The 19,119-nt window shown below is 65.0% G+C and overlaps 1 protein-coding gene and 1 long non-coding RNA gene across 2 annotated transcripts; one reads left to right on the forward strand and one right to left on the reverse strand.

Moving 5' to 3' along the window:
- Nucleotides 1–6,332: 6,332 nt before the first annotated feature.
- On the reverse strand, nt 6,333–16,300 carry ICOSLG (inducible T cell costimulator ligand). The gene is made up of 7 exons (XM_038581619.1): nt 16,050–16,300; nt 14,036–14,076; nt 12,893–13,252; nt 11,981–12,271; nt 9,657–9,825; nt 8,870–8,904; nt 6,333–8,115 (listed from the first exon to the last, which is right to left on the reverse strand). Exons 1-7 carry the CDS (start codon nt 16,061–16,063, stop codon nt 8,105–8,107), a joined length of 921 nt encoding a protein of 306 aa, XP_038437547.1. The 5' UTR covers nt 16,064–16,300; the 3' UTR covers nt 6,333–8,104.
- A 1,042-nt stretch (nt 16,301–17,342) lies between these two features.
- LOC111093475 lies at nt 17,343–19,035 on the forward strand. The gene is made up of 2 exons (XR_005382028.1): nt 17,343–18,131; nt 18,708–19,035. It is a non-coding gene; the product is annotated as an uncharacterized LOC111093475 (long non-coding RNA).
- The last annotated feature ends 84 nt before the right edge of the window (nt 19,036–19,119 follow it).

A 19,119-nucleotide genomic window follows, 5' to 3' on the forward strand; every position in this document is an offset into this window, starting at 1 on the left:
GTGGGTGGCTGGATGGGTGGATGGATGGTTGGATGAGTGGATGGATGCTGAGTGGGTAGATGGATGGGTAGATGGATAGATACTGGATGAGTGGATGGATGGGTGGAGGGATGGATTTAGTTGGATGGGTGGGTGGATGGATAGGTACTAGGTGGGTGGATGGGTCAGTAGATGGATGGATGCTGGGTGGGTGGGTAGATGGATGGGTGAGCGGATGCTGGGTGGATGGATGGGTGGAGGGATGGATGGGTGGATGGGTAGGTACTAGGTGGGTGGATGGAGTGATGGATGGGTGGATGATGGATAGATGGATGCTGGGTGGGTGGTTGGGTGGACGGATGCATGACCAGAAAGCCCCAAGGCTGCTGTAACAAGACAGTTCCCTGAGAAGAGAAAGTACTTGGATTTCGGACTTAAAAAGACAAAGGGGGCCTCAGCTGAAAGTGTTAAAAATAGAGGCCGTTAAAAACATTTTAACGAACTGATGGAAATTCCCCTTATCAAAAGGAGCTACTGTAAATCAAGCCACACAAGTGATGTGTCCTGGAGCTGAGCACCGTTTCTTGAGCGAACAATGCAGTCTTTGGGGGTTTCCCTGGGGAGAACCTCGAGAGGCCGCTGCTGCTGGGGAGCCCTGCGGATAACCAGTCTGCTGGGCTGGGGGGTGGTCCTCCTGTGGAAAAGCAGCCATTCAACATTAAAAAAAAAAAAAAAAAGACACTAACAGTTCATTCCTGGGTTTTGCAAATAAACTATGGGCCCCTGTAGAGCATCGTTATTTAGAGAAAATGCCCTTGGCTGATTGCTGCGGAGGGTGCTTTTAGCTAAACAGCATTTCATCAGTTAGGACGTTTGGACAGGAAATGCAAAAATCCAGATAAATAATCTGGGGAGGGTTCTGGGCTCAGAGACCAGGGAACAGTGTGCGCTGGCAAAGTGGCCCTCCAGGACGGAGCCGAGCCCACCCCAGTCCCGCCGCGTGTGCCCGTTTCTGCAGCACGAGCACGCCGCACCTGCTGCAGCCGTCCGCACGCTGCCAGCGCCTTCGCAACTGGCTGCAACGTTTCTGAACACCTAACCACGGTTTCAGCCTGGGGTCAGCAGGGCCAGGACGGTGCCATGTGGCAGGGGGGGCGTGCTAGCGGGGTCAAGGGCGTGTAGGCCCCTGTAGGCGAACCCTGCCTTAGACTTTCGCCCTGGGTGCCTTGCCGGCCTTGGATCACAGACCCCTGGGGCCTGGTCTTCGTGCCGTAAAATCGGGAGGTGGGATTTCCTTCAGGTGTGGCTGTCACCAGCGCCCCAATCCCCAGAGCCAGGCTGGGTGGCTCCTGGAATATTCACCCTGGAATTCTTCACCTGGGCAGCCTTAAAACCTGGTACCTGGGGCCCACTCCAGACCCTGTGACATAATTGCGCTGGGATGGGACTTTGCTCACGGCTCCCAGGAAATCCTGACGTGACCGCAGGGTACATATCAACAATTGAACCCCCTGGGGGGACACCCAGGAGCTCAGCTGGTAGAGCAGGGACCCCAGCACAGTAGAAAGAGGCCGTAATATGGAACTGGAAGATTCTGCTATCTGCAGTGTGACAGGCGGGTGGTTTTGCTCAGCTTCCTTGCCACTGGGAAGGGGCATTCTTGCTTGTCCTACCTGCACTGTTATTATGAAGATCCGATGAGCTGTGACTTCTAACAACGTGCCATGCAAATACTCACCATTCATGGTGTGGCTGCGTAGGAAGACACAATAGGGTGAAATGCGAGAGGCTTGTTTTTAACTCCGGGGGCGTCAGCGCCCACAAGCAACACAAGTGCACAAGCCATAGAGCGTGACTGCTCAGCCCAGTGGGTAAGCACCTACAGAGTGCCCCACCTGGAGCAGAGCCTAGAGTAGGGCCTGGAGCGGGGCCTGGAGCAGATCTGGAGCAGGGTCTGGAGTGGGCTCTGGAGCAGGGCCTGGAAAAGAGCCTGGAGCAGATCTGGAGCAGGACCTGGAGCAGGGCCTGGAGCAGATCTGGAGTGGGGCCTGGAGTGGGGCCTGGAGTGGGACCTGGAGCAGATCTGGAGTAGGGCCTAGAGTAGATCTGGAGCAGGGTCTGGAGCGGGGTCTGGAGAGGGGCCTGGAGCGAGGCCTGGAGCAGATCTGGAGTGGGGCCTGGAGTGGGGCCTGGAACAGATCTGGAGCAGGGTCTGGAGCAGGGTCTGGAGCAGGGTCTGGAGCGGAGCCTGGAGTGGGGCCTGGAGCGGGGCCTGGAGCAGATCTGGAACATGGCCTGCACCAGGGCCTGGAGCAGATCTGGAGTGGGGCCTGGAGTGGGGCCTGGAGCAGATCTGGAGTAGGGCCTGGAGCGGGGCCTAGAGCGGGGCCTGGAACCGATCTGGAGCAGGATCTGGAGCAGGGCCTGGAGTAGATCTGGAGCAGGGTCTGGAGTGGGGCATGGAGCAGATCTGGAGCAGGGCCTGGAGCAGGGCCTGGAGCAGGGCCTGGAGCAGATTTGGAGTGGGGCCTGGAGTAGGGCCTGGAGCAGGTCTGGAGCAGGGCCTGGAGTAGGGTCTGGAGCAGATCTGGAGCAGGGTCTGGAGCGAACCTGGAGCAGGGTCTGGAGTGGGGCCTGGAGGATGGCTGGGGCAGAGCCTGTAGCAGGTCTGGAGCAGGGCCTGTAGCAGGTCTGAAGTGGGGCCTGGAGCGGGGCCTAGAGTGGGGCCTGGAGCAGATCTGGAGCAGGGTCTGGAGTGGGGCCTGGAGGGTGGCCTGGGGCAGAGGCTGTAGCAGGTCTGGAGCAGGGCCTGTAGCAGGTCTGGAGCGGGGTCTGGAGTGGGTCTGGAGTGGGGCCTGGAGAAGGGTCTGGAGCAGATCTGGAGCAGGTCTGGACTGAGGCCTGGAGCAGATCTGGAACAGGGTCTAGAGTGGGCCTGGAGCAGATCTGGAGCGAGGCCTGGAGCGGGTCTGGAGCAGGGCACAGCCAACCTCTCTGGAGGGAGCTGGGGAGTGAGGCCTGCCCTGTCTCCCCTCCGTCTGACCCTCCACCAGCTGAACCCAATGAGAGTGGTCCCAAGGGCCCTGGGTTTGGGTTCAGTCTGTTAAATGTTCTTGTCTGAATGAATGAGGCCAATCTTTTTTGATGGAGTAAGATCAGGAGGTTGGCCTGATGGTCTAGAGGAATGAGTCCAGCTGTTCTGGAAATTTTTTTCAGAAAAAACTGCGGCCATTGAGGAATTTGATACAATTTCCAAGCTAGTTTGTGTGTTTATCTAATCGTATCCTTTGGTCCCCAGAGCTTCCTGTCTGACCCTTACCCTACATGGCTGCCTCACCTCCTTGCGTGCCTCCCCGGTCCACCTGCTGCGGGGCTCCCGTCTCTGAGCAATGCCAGGAAGCTTCCCTGCTGACATGCGCGGGGCTCGGGGGGCCCTGGAGTGTGGCCCTGGGCAGGCCCTCCCTTGGGTCAGGCGCCGTGGGCAGGAGCACAGCAGGGCCCAGGAAGGAGGGGGGCGCCCTCCGGGGACCTTGTTGGCCTCCCTTCATAGGGGCCTGCTGCAGCCCCTCTGGGAAGGTCCAGGAGCTCAGTCAAGAGGCTGAACCCGCAGAGGCCCCGGAGCTCCGGGCATGGCCTGCGCTCTGTGCAGAGGGGCTGAGTTGTGGGCATGGGCAGGGTGGACGGCACCGCCTGGCACCCCCGTCTCACGCCCTGGCTCCCAGCCGCAGCTGCCCTGCCACCCACCCCCCCACTTCCCTGGGAACCCTGCACGTTCAGGGGGCCCTTTCCGAACTGGCTTCTTAGGCTGTGAAGTGTCACTTCCTCTTTCAGACCCAAAAAGCAGACAGGAAGTTCAGGAGGTAATTTTAACTAAAAATCTGTTGCTTTTTCCTCTAACCGAGTTGGGTCTTACTGCAACCTTGCCCGTGGCCCTTCGCCGCCGTTTGCCAGGGACGCCCTGGCCCGCACGGGATGTGCCTGCCGGTTCCAGCCCCACGGCCCCGCGTGTGCGCTCTGGCAGCCCGGGCGACGCTCCCCGAAGCCTGGCACCCCCCGCAGGACTTCCAGGCCGGGGCGCCCGCCTCTTGAGGACCAGCTCACTACTTCTCACCCTGTGGCACGACGCTCCATAATGGGACCCACCCCGGACAAGCCCTTCCTGGCCCTTCCTGGGCACGGCAGCCGTGGGTCTCCCCCTGACCGTTGATCCCCATCTGGCCCTGGGTACCCCCCGACTATGGGTCCTCTGCCCCCGTAGCCCGTAGCCTTTCCCAGACCCGGCCCCTCAGAATTAAAGATCCGTTCAAGGCGCCGTTATTGTCGGACGTAACTCCAGCATCTGCTCGCTGCTTTGTTACGGAGGGAAAATGATGCCCGAGTTTGCTCGACCCTCAAGCCACGTTCCACAAACATCGCTCCCCAGTTGGGGGCGTTTCCTGTCCCGCGAAGCCCACGTGGCAGGTCTCCCCTTGTGGGTCCCTGGTCCTCCGGAGACCCCTCGTTCCCACCTGGCGACTCACACGTAGATGGCCACCCGCGCTCTCTGCCTTCCCAGACAGGTCTGCGTAGGACCCCGTCCGCCACGGCACAGGAGCGCGGGCTCCCGGATCTTGATCGCGCACGGGGGCAAACAAGAAACGTGGCCAGAGCCTGAGATGCTGACCCCCTGCGCACACAGCCTCAGGCGCGGCGCCTCAAGTCCGCGGAGAGCTGGGGGGCCCGGCTCCCAGGTGGCGAGGACCCGCGCCCCCGCGCAGCAGCCCTCCCGCCGACACGCCCCCGAGGGAGGAGGCATCTGCAGGGCGCCCGGATGGCACCCTTTGGGGGGAGCAGCTGGAGCTCCGGAGTCTGGACCCAGCAGCCCTTAAGCGCCCTCTCCGCGGTCAGGCTGGAACCCCCAAGACTCGGCTGTGGCTGCGCTGACCCCTGGGCTGCGCTGGCCGCTGAGGCGAGGGGATCCGTCCCATTCAGGCTCCGCTATTTATCCCCCCCCCTTGGTTGTGAGGAAGCGATTTTTCTAAAAGTCACTTTTCTGCGCCCTAAAAACCAGTGTGGCTCTAGGGCCTCTTGACTTTGGAGTCTGGTGTGAAATCTCATCAGTGACTTCTCTCGGGGCCAGTCGGCCGCCGACATCCTTGGGCGGGGTGGGCGCTGGGCTCCGTGGGCTCCGTGGGCCCCGGGGATCGCCGCGGCCCCTTGTCGCTGGGCCCCGGGCCCGGACGGAGCCTGGTGTTTGCGGTGACACAGGATTTGGTAGATCTCAGTCCCCCGGAGCCTGGCGATTGCTGGGTCTGGAACCCTGGCAGCCCTGGCCACGCGCCCGTATATCCCGGCACCCCTCTGGGGTTGGCCACGTTTCCTTCTCAGGACTCCCCTGACCAGCCCCGTCCCTCACCCACGGCCTCCTCCAGCCTCAGCCCAGCCCAAACTGTTTCGTGCAGGGGGGCTGAGATGGGAGCGCAGGTGCCCGGCTGCGGCTGCCCGCACAGGGAGGGGCGTGGCCCAGAGGGAGGTGGGGGTCGGGGTGGCCAGGCCACCCCTTCCCCGCCAGGCTCCCTCGCAGGCTCTGACGCAGGCTACAGCCGGACACAGGTCCCCCTTGCTACAGACAGGCTGAGAGCGAGACCACGGGGAGGGTGACATGGGGGCCTGGGCAGCCGTGGGAACCGTGGCCGGCAGGGCAGGACCCAGGCCTGGGCCTGGCCCATGGGAGGCGGGCGCTCCTCGGGTGGAGGGAATGTGGACTGCGCTCCCCGGTCCCCAGGGCTCAGCTCCTGGCCCCTGAAGGCGCGCTGACCACATAGGACGCCCCAGATTCTTTGACATTAAAGCCCCTGGGCCCTGCATGGGGGCTGGAGAGCTCAGGAGTGGCCAGGCGGGTGGGGGGGTTCTCACGCCCTCGAGTGTTGGGGGTCTAAGGGTCAGTCTCTAAGGACAGAATGACCTCAGATCCCTCAGGCCCGCTGCCTTGTTTCTGGAAGGCTGGGAATGGGGGGCGGGGTAAGGGCCAGATGTGGGCTGGGGGAGCTTCAGCACCACCCAGAGCCCGCCTGGGCCCGGGCCCCCGAGCAGCTCTGGGGAGCCCTGCGCTGAAGGGGACAGGAGGCCAGGAAGCCGGGCCCCACCACCCTGCCTCCCATGGGAAGATGACGGGAGGGCAGGGATTCCCACTCTCACGCCGCTGCCTCTTGAGGGGATGCCCGTGTGCCCCTGCCTGTGGGAGGCCAGTGCCGACCCCTAGTGTGACGACCAAAGACGCCACCGGACCTCGCCCGGTGCCCTCCGGGGACAAGTCCCTAGGCCCGCGGTAAGGACGGGCCACCCGAGTGCCGATGAAGCCACTAGACGCAGACACCACTTCCACCTTGTATTCTTGTAAATCAGGTTTCCAGAAACACATGGAAACAGGGGCCTCCGGCCTGTGCAGAGCACAGCACAAGCGCAGTGACGTCAGGCCAGAGGGTGCGGGGCCACCGTGCGTCTTCCCACACCCAAGGGTCCGGGCAGCAGTGGGAGAGCGGCTGGGAGCGTCCTCCAGGGCGGGGTCCGCTCACGGGGAGACCCCGAGCCAGACCCTGGGAGGGCGCCCAGCGAGGTCTGCCGCGGACGGGAGGGCCACAGGCTGGTCGGGACCCCGAGCCCGAGGCCGCAGACGGGCCCGCGCCCCCTCCTGCAGCCCAGCGGCCACCTGCTGCCTGCTCCGAAGCCGTGGCCTCCCCGTCCCTCTGCAGGGACGCGCCCTTCTAATGCTTCACGTGAAGTCCGGGTGCCGTCCTCACCACTCTCGTGCCAGAGCCGGGCGAGGCGTTCTGGGTACAAAAATACACAATGGATCCTTTTTTGTAACAAGGCTTGGGCTCAGCTTCACCACCGAGCCCGGTGCCGGGGATTGTCGCGGTCTGGGGCGTGCAGGCCTCTTATGCCCGCCCATCCGTGCCGAGTGACCGCAGGCAGGGCGACAGGCTGCATTTCCCAGGGGCTGTGCACGCCTGCGTTACCCGCCGGCCTCCTTTGCAGAACCTTCTGGAGACATTAGCTGCTACATTCATTCGGGGGAACCATCAGGGCCGTGGCCTTGGGTGCTGCCCACCGCCTATCCGCCTGCCAGGCCCAGGGCACTCCGAGGAGCCTGGAGTTGACGTCGGAGGCTTCGTGGTGACCTTGCAGGTTCTGGGGCCCCGATGGTGACGGGTGCAGAGGGTGGCACGGAGTTAGCGCCACATGCTGAGTAGCTGCCCCTCTGCCAGGACAAGGCCCCGCCGCACGTGACGTGGTGCCCCGAGGGCCCTCGCCGGCCACCTGGTGAAGCCCGCGTTCCCCATCCCACCTGAGCGAGTTTCTGACTTTCTGCTTTGTCCCCGGGTGTCCCCCGGAGGCCGCTGCTCCTGCCAGGGTGGCCGCCGCAGCAGACTGCCTTCGCGAGAAAGCCCCGTGTGTCTTTAGGGAGGGAAACCCAGCTTCTGACCAGAGCAAGGTCGGGTTCTCTTCCCAGTGAAGATGTCAGAGGCTCCCAGGCTCCCAGGCGTCCTTCGGGGAGGGGCTTGGCAGCGTTGACTGCGTCCTGGACACACACGCGCGCAGACACACAGGTCCTGCATCCTGGGGTGCAGGCAGGGTGGGGCCCCCGCATCTACGTGTCCCACAGACACCCCTGGGTGACCTTCACCCAGCAGGGAAGGTGAGGAAGAGACCAGGCACCCGCTCTCTTCTTCCCAAAATGAGACGCCCTCCTCTGGTCTCAGAAAACCCCGTCCCCGGAGCCCCCGGGGGTTTCCGACATCGAGGAGGCCGTGGAGTCAGGAGCCACCACGAAGCGCCGGGGTGGGGAGCCCGCTCCCGTGGGGGCTGCGTGTTCTGGAGCCGCCGAGCCTGTCGGAAGGTCCTCATCCCAGGATGGGGGCAGCAGCCGGGACACTCGCCCTGGCATCCAGCACGATCCTGCGCGTCCCTTCCAGGTCGGAGAGGTCCCGCGGCCACGAAGCCCCCTTCTTAACGGCGCCAACGGGAGCAGCCGGTCCCCCTTGGCCACCAGGCCTGCCCGGGTCAATTCTCAAGCTGCCGTCCGCTGTCCCTCCTGGTGGCATCTCGCAGAAGCCCTGTCCGCGTCCCAGGCGGCGAGTTCTCTTCAAACGCAGTCTTGGAAAAAAAGAGAAGTGGGTGTCACGGAACACAGTGCCTGCTTCCTTCCGTTCAGGAGGCAGACGGGTTGCTTGTCTCGGGACTTAGGATGGCGGGATCAAAGCCAGCCACCGGGACCCAGCTTGCCCCGGGAAACAGTGGGGCCCTTGTGGTGGGCGCTGCGGCCCAGCCTCCTCGGGACGCCCGCTGCGTGGGTGGGCAGATGGGCTAGTGGAGCGGCCACCCCCTCTGGTGTCAGGTGCAGGTGGCCAATGACGGGCCCTTTGCCCCCTGCCGCCCGAGGCACCTGCCATGTGGGGAATGGAGGCTCCGTGTGCGGCTGCATCCCCCAAACGGGTGGGAATCACATCGACCTTTGCCCCCGGGACAGTGGGGTGCCTGCCCTTACCAGGGGACACTGGGTAACTGTCCTCTGACAAAGGGCGCAGGGTCTGCACCCACTTGAGCCCCCCGTGGGGAGGGGGCCGGGGGGGGGACTTGGGGAGACAGAGCGCAGTTTGGGGGACGTGCCTGGGGTGCGTCATCCCAGGCTCTCTGCTGCCCTGTGTGCCTGGAATGTTCTGTGACCGGACGTCAGCAAGTGTACATAAGCATCGGATTACATCCCAAGGGGACAACCGGGAAGCACCTTCCCTAGGGCTCCACTGTGTCTCCGAAAACAGAAACACCCATCCCCCGTCCGTCAAGTTAGCGTGGGCCCACGGCAGCCACCCGGAAGCCAGCGCCCTGTGCCCCGCTCCCCGCGACTCACCGAAGAGGGCCTGCTCCGGCCTGGCAGCCCGCCACCTGCAGGGATGAAGCAGACACGCTCAGGGTGGGCGGCAGAGGGAGGGGAGGCGCTGCTCCAACGCCCCGGGGCTCCGGGAGCTGGGGCAGCACGGACCCCACGACCCCACAGGAGGGCCCGGCGGGCCGCCCGCGCTCAGGGAGCTGCGCCGTCGGAGGTGGGCCCTGGCGCCTCCCGGGGCTGGCGGGTTGGGCAGCGGGGCAGCGGGCCGGGAGTGTTCCGGGGATGAGCTGCAGGGACCCTGCGTGGGGGGCCTCCGGCCGGGAGCTAACGGCCAGTCCCTTGACCAGCACGCCCTGGCCCCCAGCCTCCCAAAAGGCCAGGAAGGTCCCCGACTTCGCCAGTTCCCTCAAGGGATGCCGGCCAGCCTCCCCCAGCAGACCGGCCTGGGGCCCCAGGGCCTGCCTTGGTGACCCCGGGCGTGTGACCCTGCTCGGATCCTGGGCTCCTCTGAGCTCCGCCGCTTGGATTTTAGAGGGTCGGCGGCACCCAGACTGTCTAGATCTGCCCTTGAGCTTGGCCGCTGGGGGCCCAAGGCAGCTCGGCTTCCCTAGAGCCGGACTGTGGCCTGGCCCCGCAGCCAAGAAGCTGGAGGAGCCGCGAGCCCTCACGGAGGACGCTGGCGCGACTAAAGCCACACCTCGCGGGGAAAGCCACAGCTCGCAGAGCTTTTCAACGTCCCGAAAAGGGCAAACCGCTCCCGCCAACCACGGAAATGGAGCGCCGCGGCGACCGGCGCCTGGCCCCCTACCTGCACGGGTCCGTGCGGGGGCACCTGCTCCTGCACACACAGCCCACGGCCCCGAGCACGAGCGCGAGCACGAGCAGCACGGCCACGGCGCTCAGCACCGCCCCGTGATCCCTCCTGTGGACGTCCCTGTGGCTCCCTGTGTTGCCGGGCTCGGTTCCAGGGATCGGTTCTACGAGAAAGCAGAAAGCAACCGAAGACTTAACGGGGTGCAGAGGAAAGGAGGGGCCTCCACCACAGAACTTCCCGGCACTGCTTTGTGAGGTTAAACCCGGAGGCTGCTGGAGGAAGGGGTCCTGTCCCTCAGGTGAGCCTTCACCTCCTCCAGGCAGGCCTCAGTCCTGCACACACAGCGCCCGCGCCCCTGAGCCGCCCTCGGCCCCACCTCTGCGGCGCCCGCACCTGGGCAGGGCATGGCGGGAAGCACAGAGGCCTCCTGGCTTTTATACATTTTAAAATATGATTTAATGTGATTTTTTTGTGTTTTTTGCTTTATTGCTGGCTTAAAAAAAAAAAAAAAAGAAAACCAAGGTGAAATTCAAATAACGTCCACGTAACGTCCGCGTTGCCATTTCCAAGTGACCAATTCAGCAGCATTTCGAACGTCCACAGGGTGGCACGGCCATCGTCACTGTCTGGTCCCAGAGCCTATTCTGGGCTCCACAGGGGCGCCCTGTCCCCGTGGACAGTCCCTGCCCTCCGGGCCCCCTGCCTGTCTGTGGATCTGCCTCCCCTGGACGCCGCGTGGACACGGGATCGCAGCGCGGCTCCCACTGCCCAGGATGTCCTCACGGCCCACCCACGTGGCAGTGCTTCGTCCCCTTCCGTGGCTAACATCCCCCCGCGTGGATGGACGTGGTAATCCATTCGCCACTTGGTTCGCGTGAACGAGGCCGCTGTGCCTGTTCACGGACGAGGCCATGAGGCTCGTTTCCAGTCCCGCGGAGCCAACACCTGAGCGTGGCATTTCTGGGCATGCGGAAACCTTGCGAGGAACGGCCCGACTGTCCCCCACGGCGGCTGCACCATTTTGCATCGCAGCGGCCGTGCACGGGGGTGGGTGGGTGCTAAGCCCTCCTGTCCCCCGAGCCGTGGCTTAGCCCCCGGAAGGCGGTGCCCAGGGGCAGACAAGCAACGGAAGCTCGTTACCAACGCCCCGTGTTTCTCCCAACCTGGAGAAATCCCTCCGCGGCTCGGCCTGGAACGCACGTTAGAATCATCCGGAAGCGTTTAAACGTGTCCTGGTGCCCGACGGCCCATAGATGCTAATCCGCGGGGTGTGGGCTGACACCAGTGCCCTCAGAGAACCTCCTGGTTCCCCTGCTGCCTGGGCTGCCTGCCGGGGGGACACAGGCCGAGAGGCCGGGCTCAGAGGCGGGCTTCTTGGTACAGCCCTGGTCCTGGTCTGTTTGGGCTCAGACACCGTGACCCCTGAGTCACAAGGCCGTGCCCGGATTTCAGGAAGGCAGATGGGGGCCCTGCAGGAGTTCCTGGGGGTCCAGGCCAGCCTCAGGGCATGCGACCCACACGGCTCATGGGCCCACACCCACAGGGCTCATGTTTGGTGATGAGCTCTGCGGCTGCCAGCGTGAATTCTCATGATTCCAGAACGAGGTGCCTGCATTTGTCTGCTGTGCTCGGGGCCCCGCGGGTTACGGGGGACGGGGTAGGGCCGCGGGTCCTGCAGGCAGCACGGCTTTCCTGCAGCAGGCAGGCGCCACCGACCCCACCCTGGAGCTCTCTCCCCCTGCACCCCCTGGGAACTGTCGTCTCAATGCTAGTGACAGGGGCCGCCCCCCGCTCCAGGAAGATGTCCCTAGTGACGAGGACACACAGACTGAGAGCCCGTGGCCCCTGTGAAGGAGTCGCCTGCCGGCTGCCCTCCCGCAGGGAAGCCCCGACCAGCAGCCACCCCGGTGCCAGCCGTTGGAACCCTCCCTCGCGTGGGGGCTCTGGCCCTGTGACGGGCACAAGCTCAAGGACTGTGCAGGCGGGACCCTCACCCCCCGAGGCCCCCACTGCCCGCTCCTACACAGCCTTCCAGGCCTCAGTGCCTCGTCTGCAAAACGGGTCCACAACGCGGAGGCTGAGAGTGAAACTCAAACGCAAGCAGCATGCGCTGAGCGCCCAGCCCCGTGCCTGCCCTCAGCAGCCCTGGTGCACCGCGTCTCCAAGGGCTGCCTGTCACCCCCTCGCCTTCCAGCCAGCTTTTCGGAAGCCACTGCCAAGTCACCCTGCAGGGGCCTCGGCCTCAGAGAGTCGCCCGAGTCACCACAGGCCCACGGCCTTGGGGCGGCCTCCGCGTGCAGACCCCGGGGGCACCGTACCTGCCGGTCTGTTGGTCAGGTTTTGGTGCAACAGTACATTCTCTATGCAGCAGCCGACGTTGATGCTGGGGGCCCAGGGGACCCGCAGGACGCTGACCACGTCGTACAAGCCCTGGGCGTTCACCGAGACTGTGTGGTTCTGCAGGCCCCCGTCCAGCACGCTGTTGTCCGTCTTGTTGATCCAGTACACGTTGGGCCGCGGATAGCCGTTCACAGACGTGCAGGTGAAGGTGAGCTCCCGGTCCTTGGACGGGTCGCTTGGGGCGCTGACCACGGGCATGCTGTAGTTCGCTGCGGGGAGGGGAGATGGTGGTGAGGCCACTGGTTCCGGAAGGTCAGAAACGACGGGCACACGCGTCAGGGGCCCCGTGAGAGGGGAGGAGGCCCCATCAGGCCGCTGACCCCGGTGGCGAGGCGGGACCAGGGCTGTAGCCGGGGGCATCCCCCACCGCCCCCCGGAGCAGGGCTGCTGAGCCTGGCACCCACCCCGCGACCCAAGCAGGCGGGCCTGTGCGAGCCTGGTGACATGGAAAGCTCGCAGCCCGCGTCTCCGCTGCACTGAGGTCCTTGGTCGCCTGAAATCCTCCTCCTCCTAAATTCTGATCTCACTTGGTGCTTTACAGCACTTTCTCCTGATTTCATTTAGAACATGCAGTTGGAGTTGATTTGGGGAATTTAAGGCAAACACAGCAAGACGAGCAGGTCTCCTGTGAGACCAGGTCAACTCAGGCTATAGAAACCTTCCTACGAGTTGGACGAGTCTCGAGCCAGCTGTGCCTCACACCCCGTTGAGATCAGGAGGTTCTTTGGGGAAGAAACCGGGGAAGGAGCGCGGAAACGGGCCTTGTTAATCCTAGGTCTGGGCTGCAGGGTTGGGGATCGGGAGGGTCCCGTCCGCGGCCGTGCTCTTACCTGCGACGTGCAGCGTCACCTCCACATCCAAAATCTTTTTTAACTCCAAGGACTTCCTAAACACCAGGCAGTTGAACTTCTGTTCGTCGTAGGGGGTGATGTTGTACAGGTGCAGAGAGAAGTCGCCCCGCTGCATGCTCTCGGGCGACAGCCGGGCCCTGTCCCTGTAGCGGTCGTCCTCCTGGCCGGTGGAGCTGTTCCCGGACAGGTAGTAAGTGACGGTCTTGGGCTGGCCCACGACGCTGATTTGCCAATACACATAAAGGTCATCTAAGTCGAACGTGTGTCTTTCGGGGAAAACGCAGCGGAGCTCGACACTGCTGCCCACGAGCGCCTTGACTTCTTGCTCTTGAGTGTCTGCTGTGATTCGAAAAGCACAAGATGGATTTTTTGCAGTTGATTCCCAGCCTGCAAAGTTGCCCTACCGCGGGGAGGGACGCCCTTTTGGTGGCAAGACTCAAATGCCACTTCTGACTCATTTCAGCAGAAACGAAATGAATTGTAATCAGAGGCGCAGGAACGCAATAGCGTGTCTAGGATGCAGACGTTGTTGGTGAGCCCCGTATCGCCCAACGTGGACTTCGATCCCTATACGAGAGGCGAGCTTCGGGAGAAGTGGGGGAACAGGTGGGCACCCAGGACTGCTCGGCCCTGTTTCGGCTACTTTTTTGGGTATTTACAATTAATTCAAAATAAAAACTGGGTTTTTTTCTTTCTTTTTTTTTTTGGCGGGGGGAGAAAATTTGAATGTTTAAAAGAAAATGTTTAAAAGAAAACAGTTTCTCAGCCACGGCATGAGAATGCTGCCCGCACGACGTCAGGAAGGCTGAGTGGCTGTGTCCAGAGCGGTTGTACTGCCACGGCCACGGACTGCGTGCGCTGCCCTCGGCCTCGGGGCTGGAAGGCTTGGCGGGGCCTCCCGCTCGGCTGCGCTGCCCAATCCCTGCTCTTCTGCAGGTGGCGGCTTTGGAGGTGCCCAGGGCTGACTGCAGCCAAGGTGTCGGGAGAAACGGGGAGCCCTGGCTCCCCTTCCTCCAAGGGGCCCCCCCGGAAGAGCAGGAAGGGCGGTGGTGGGGACCCTGCTGACGCCCGCATGCGCAGCCTCAGCGCTCAGCCCGCCGGAGCCCCCACCCCTGAACTTACTGGCTTGCAGGGTGCCGAGCAGCAGCAGGAGCACTCCGGGACTGGAAAGAAACAACCAGAAAGGCAGGTGAGTCCTGCTTCTTCCAAACAAGGCCACAGGCCTCTCCTCATGGGCAGGAGCGGTTGTGTCCACAGAGGAATGTGAATACACCCACCGCCTCCACCTGTCGTGGTTGGGAGGGTTCCCGGGCCACGCAGGGACTCGGCGAGGGGAGGGTCAGCACCCCCACCCCCCGCAGCCCCAGCGAGGCCCCAGAAACACAAGGCTGACACGTGTGATCCCGAAGGGTGCTGAGAGGCACCCCCAAGTCCACGGCCTTCAACCCCGTGCTGGCCTGGCCTTTGCTCGGGATGGACTCCAAGCACTTGTGTGAAACCAGAAAAATACACTTTTCAAGGTAGCTGTGGTCAGAGCTACATTTAAGTTTTGGGAGATGGGAGACGGAGGGGGCCAGGGGGGCTCAGTGGCTTAAGCGTCCGACTCGTGGTCTTGGCTCAGGCCATGATCTCGTGTCGTGGGATGGAGCCCCAGGTCTGGGTCCACGCTCAGGGGAGAGTCTGCCAAGGTTTCTCCCTCTGCCTCTGCCCCTCCCACTCGTGCTCTCTCTCTCTCTGAAATAAACAAATAAATCTTAAAAAAAAAAAAAAAAAAAAAAAAGCTTTGGGAGACAGAGGATCTAACGTGCCCAGTGGCAGGGCCAGCTGGGCTGCCGGACAGCCCTCTGAAGGAACAGGATCATTCTGCGACCAAGTCAGGTGACTCTTCTGGAGCTGGTGGGCAGCTCGGCCCCAGAGGCCAGCAACCCCCTCTGGGGACTTCCCAGACTCCCTGAAGCAGACTTTGACCTGCGAGAACCCACACCCTGCAGCCTAAGCCTGGCCGCCTGGTCCTGCGGGCCTCCCAGCATCCTGCGAGTTCTGATCCACCGGAACCCCTGCCCGCCCCCACCGGCTGCCATCCGGGTGCCCAGTACATTCAGGCATGTGCTGCAGGCCTGCCAAGCCAGACTCTGGGCCACCAACCCCCCCGCCCCCCCATCCAGAAGTCCCAGCCTGCAGGCACGCCTGTCCTCTCTCTGTGCCTGTAGGGGCCACCACTCCGGCTTGCGGGGATGACAGCCGCCACCCCCAGCCCCTTACCCAGAGCTGGAGCAGCCTTCTAAACCACAAAGCTGTGAGAACCCCTGGGTGACCCCCCCCATTGGCCTCCTGGTGCCCATCAGACCCCCCCACCCCGTTCTGTGCTGAGGGCCCAGGAAACATTTGCCTGTGAGAGTCGCGGGCCTCCTGGGGTTATCTGTGGGCTCCTGGGGGCATGAACACAGGCTCTGGGCTCTGGCCAGGGAAACAGGTTTGCCTTTTCCCGGGGTGCTCCCTGCACCCTCTTCCTGGGCCCTCCCGGCCCCCAGGCCAACCCCCAGGCTCTGGGGTATGGGTGGCTGTGGCATCCGAGGACCGACATTTATAGCTGGGGAGACCCGGTGGCAGGACCCGGGTGTCACAGACACACCAGCTTATCAAAGGGGGCACAGGCTGTGGACCCCACAACACGACCTGAAGGGGGCATTCTGGCAAAAAGCTGGGGGCAGAGCAGTCACCCCACCTGCTGCTGGGCACCAGGAGTGGGGCCGCTTGAGCCAGCTCCACCCTCCCTCCCCGTAGGCCGTGAAGGCGGAGGATCCCAGGTGCGTGGGAGGGTGCGGCACCCAGCGGTGGACAGCAGCTGGCCTTGGAGAGTCACCCCGGCCTCTGTGCTGGTCGCCCAGGGTGCCCTCCCGCCCTTCCTCCGCGGGGACCTGCCTCCAAGTACACCCACGCGCGGCCACAGGTCTCCCATGAGCGCCCCACCCCCCCCCCCCGCGATGCCACCCCCTGCAGGTAGGGGCTCCGGACGGCTGCCTCCCAGGGGCCGGCGGTCCCACGGATTCCGCTGTGTCACCCGGGGAGCGCCTGTCCCATCGGGCCACCTCCGGACCCTGCTCCCGCAGGCCTCCTCCCCGAAACCGCCACTCACCACCTCAGCCACATGGTGGGGGCGGGACCTCGAGCTTCGGGAGCGCTCCGAGCGCGGGGAACCTCCGGAGGCGGGAGCCGTCGGAGCGCCGGGGACCTCGGGTCTCGGAGCGCGGTGACCCCGGGCCCGGAGCGCGGGGCTCCCCGGAGCGCGGGGGTCCTCGGAGCGCGGTGACCCCGGGTCTCGGAGCGCGGGGGACCCCGGAGCGCGGTGACCACGGAGCACCCGAGCCCAGCTGTAGCCGCGCCCGCGCGCCTCCGAGGCTTTGAGCGCTCGGGCAGCCGCGCCCCAGCCCTTGGCCAGGCCCCCGCCCCCGCCCCCGCCCCCGCCGCCCTGTGACCCCACCCCTCGGGCCCGCCCTCGACCTTGGCCGTAGGCGGGGCTCAGCACGCGGAAGCTCGGGCCGGGCTGGGGGTGGGCCGGCTGGGGGTGGGCCGGGCCCCGCGGAAGGCTGCGGCTGCGGGCGCTCCAGGCCCGGGGGCTGCGGCGGGCGGGGGCGCGTGGCACGGGCGGGGGCTCGCCAGGCCGGAGGGGCGCTCCCGAGGACCCCGCGTCGCCGGCGAGCTTCCCTGCCCGGGGAGGGGTGGGGGGGCCGAGCGTGCGCCTCCGCGCGACCCTCCGAGGCCGGGGACGCAGCTGCGCCCGCGGAGGAGCGAGTGGATGGAGGGAGGGAGGGGAGGAGGGAGGGGAGGAGGGAGGGGAGGAGGGAGGGGAGGAGGGAGGGGAGGAGGGAGGGGAGGAGGGAAGCAGGCGAGCGCGCTGTCCGTTCAGGTCCAGGCCCAGGCCCGTGGCGTCGGGGACACCGCGCCGGCCTCGCCCCGTGTGCCTTGTGGGGTCCCGGCCGCAGGCCGCGGCGCAGGTGGGTATGAAGGGCTCTGAGAGGCCCGCGCTGGAAACCAGGTCGTGTCTGCCCCCCCCACGCTCGCGAAGCTCTCCCCACCCCACCCCCCGCCCGGTTCAGGCCCCGGGCGCTCCCTTCCCCCACCGCGCTGCCCGCTGAGTCACCTTGCACCGCCCCCCCCCCCCCCCCCGCAGGTACGGCCCGACAGGTGAGGTGGGTGGGGCCACAAGGGCGCACGGTGCCCCTCCCGCAGGGCTGGTCCTGGGATGCCCGGGGCCCAGACGCCCCCCTCCCCGCGGCCCGGCGGAGCTGGCAGGTGCGGCGTGACGTCGCGCCATCCCCCGCCAGGTCTGTGCCTGGGCTGCTGCGGAGGGCGCGGGCCTGGCCGGGAGGGCTCCCCGACGGCGCCACCGCCGGCCCCACCCCCTCACGGGCCACACTGCGCGCCCACGGCAGGCCAGGTCCACACGGGCAGTCTCCGGTGGAAACGGGAGAGGAGGTGGCTGGAGGCCGGGCAGGGCGGGGTGACCCCCGAGGGCAGCCTAGGGCTGGGGTGGCCCCTCCCCTTGAGCTGGGACCCGCCGTGGAGGGGGGCCCAGACGACAGCGGGTTTGGCGGGGGGAGCGGGGTGCGGGCCCACACCAAATGGCCGGGGGCCTCAGGACCCCTCCTGTTCCCAGAACCAGAGCACCAGAGCACTGGGGCCGTCTGAAGCCCGGGGTGAGCCGAGGGCACCGGGTACACCTGCGGGGAGGGGTGTCCCTGGGAGCGGGAGGAATGTCAGCGGCGGGGATGGGACTAGCCCAGGCACATCCCGCAGGTGAGGACAGCCTGAGGACGCGGCGGGGATGGGACTAGCCTGGGCACATCCCACGGGTGGCCGGAGGCACCTCCACCTCCACCTCGCAGCCCTCCCGGATCGCCCTGCGCGCAGAGCCCGGGCCAACCTCTGATTGGACCAAGGAGCCAAGCCTTGGGGGGAGCACTCAGCGGGTGGGAGGACAAGGATGGAGAGGGGGGCAGTGGGGAGGGAGGCGAGCTGAGGGGTGCTGGGTTCCTCGGGAAGGAGCACCCCCACCCCAGACCAGCCCAGGGGCTCGGCCTGGTCCGGGCTTCCCCTCCGAGCCCCAGCTCTGTGTTCCCAGGAGCTGTGCCACCTGGCAAGTTGCTTGACCCCCCTGTGCCTGCACTGCCCCCCCAGTGCCCAGGGCACCGTAGTTACAACAGCTTCTCCCATAAGCGTGAGTTGCCGCTGGTTCTTGTGAGCCCACACATAAACCCTTCACGCCCACGGTGGCGCGTGGGTCACACACAGAGTTATATGAAGACAAGTGGAAACAACTCCCCTGGGGAGGCCCCTGCAGTCGGGCCAGCGCTCCTTTCTCCCCCTTGCCCCTGACCTTGCCTCTCAGGGAGTCGGAGGGACCAATGTCGGGGCCTCCTGGGCACAGCTGGGATGGTATTGCCCCTCCTCCGGGGGGTGGGGGCCCAGCCGGGGCAGGTCGCAGGTCGCCCGGGGATGCCCTGGGATGCTCGAGACCCAGGCCTCGCCCTCAGTGTCCTGCGCTGCCCCCGCCCGGGGGATGTCCCAGGGTCCCAGGTCCCTGGAGCCTATCTCTTCCCCTCCGGGGTATGTCCCTTTTCTGGAGGAGCCATAACACGTCACCACCAAGCTGGGCTCTGGGCTCGTGAAGCACCAGAAATGCGTTCTAAGTCCTGGAGGCTGCAGGCCTGGGCCCTAGGCGAGGGCCCTTCGGGTGCTTCTGCTCCCGGTGCCGCCAGGCCCCCTGGCCTTGCAGCTTCTTCTCTGTCCCCAGGACCGTGACCTGCCCCGCATGAGGTCAGGCCTCCCTCTGGCTGCCCTGATAAGGACCTTGGTGATCACAGGTGGGGCGCCCCGGGGTCCTCCCAGACAACCTCCCCATCTCACGTTACCGTATGGGCTGCATCATTTTTTGCCACAGAAGGTGTCACTCAGAGGCTCCAGGGATTAGGACGGGGACATCTTTTGGGGTCTGTGGGTGGGATTACATACTTGGAGCATTTCTGGGCATTTGAGAGCTGGAGAGTGTCAACCTGTTTTGAGCAGCTCTGGGTCCCCACTAGGGCAAGGCCTGATAGAGAGCAGACACGGGGTCCCTGGGGTAGACCAGCCCACCTGTGCGGAGGTCACCATGCCCCGTCCGCACGGGCACTGTCACAGGCACGCACCCTGGTGGTCAGCTTGCC

The sequence above is a fragment of the Canis lupus genome, chromosome 31 (assembly GCF_011100685.1).
Source record: "Canis lupus familiaris isolate Mischka breed German Shepherd chromosome 31, alternate assembly UU_Cfam_GSD_1.0, whole genome shotgun sequence".
In the NCBI taxonomy this organism is placed as follows: Eukaryota; Metazoa; Chordata; class Mammalia; order Carnivora; family Canidae; genus Canis; species Canis lupus.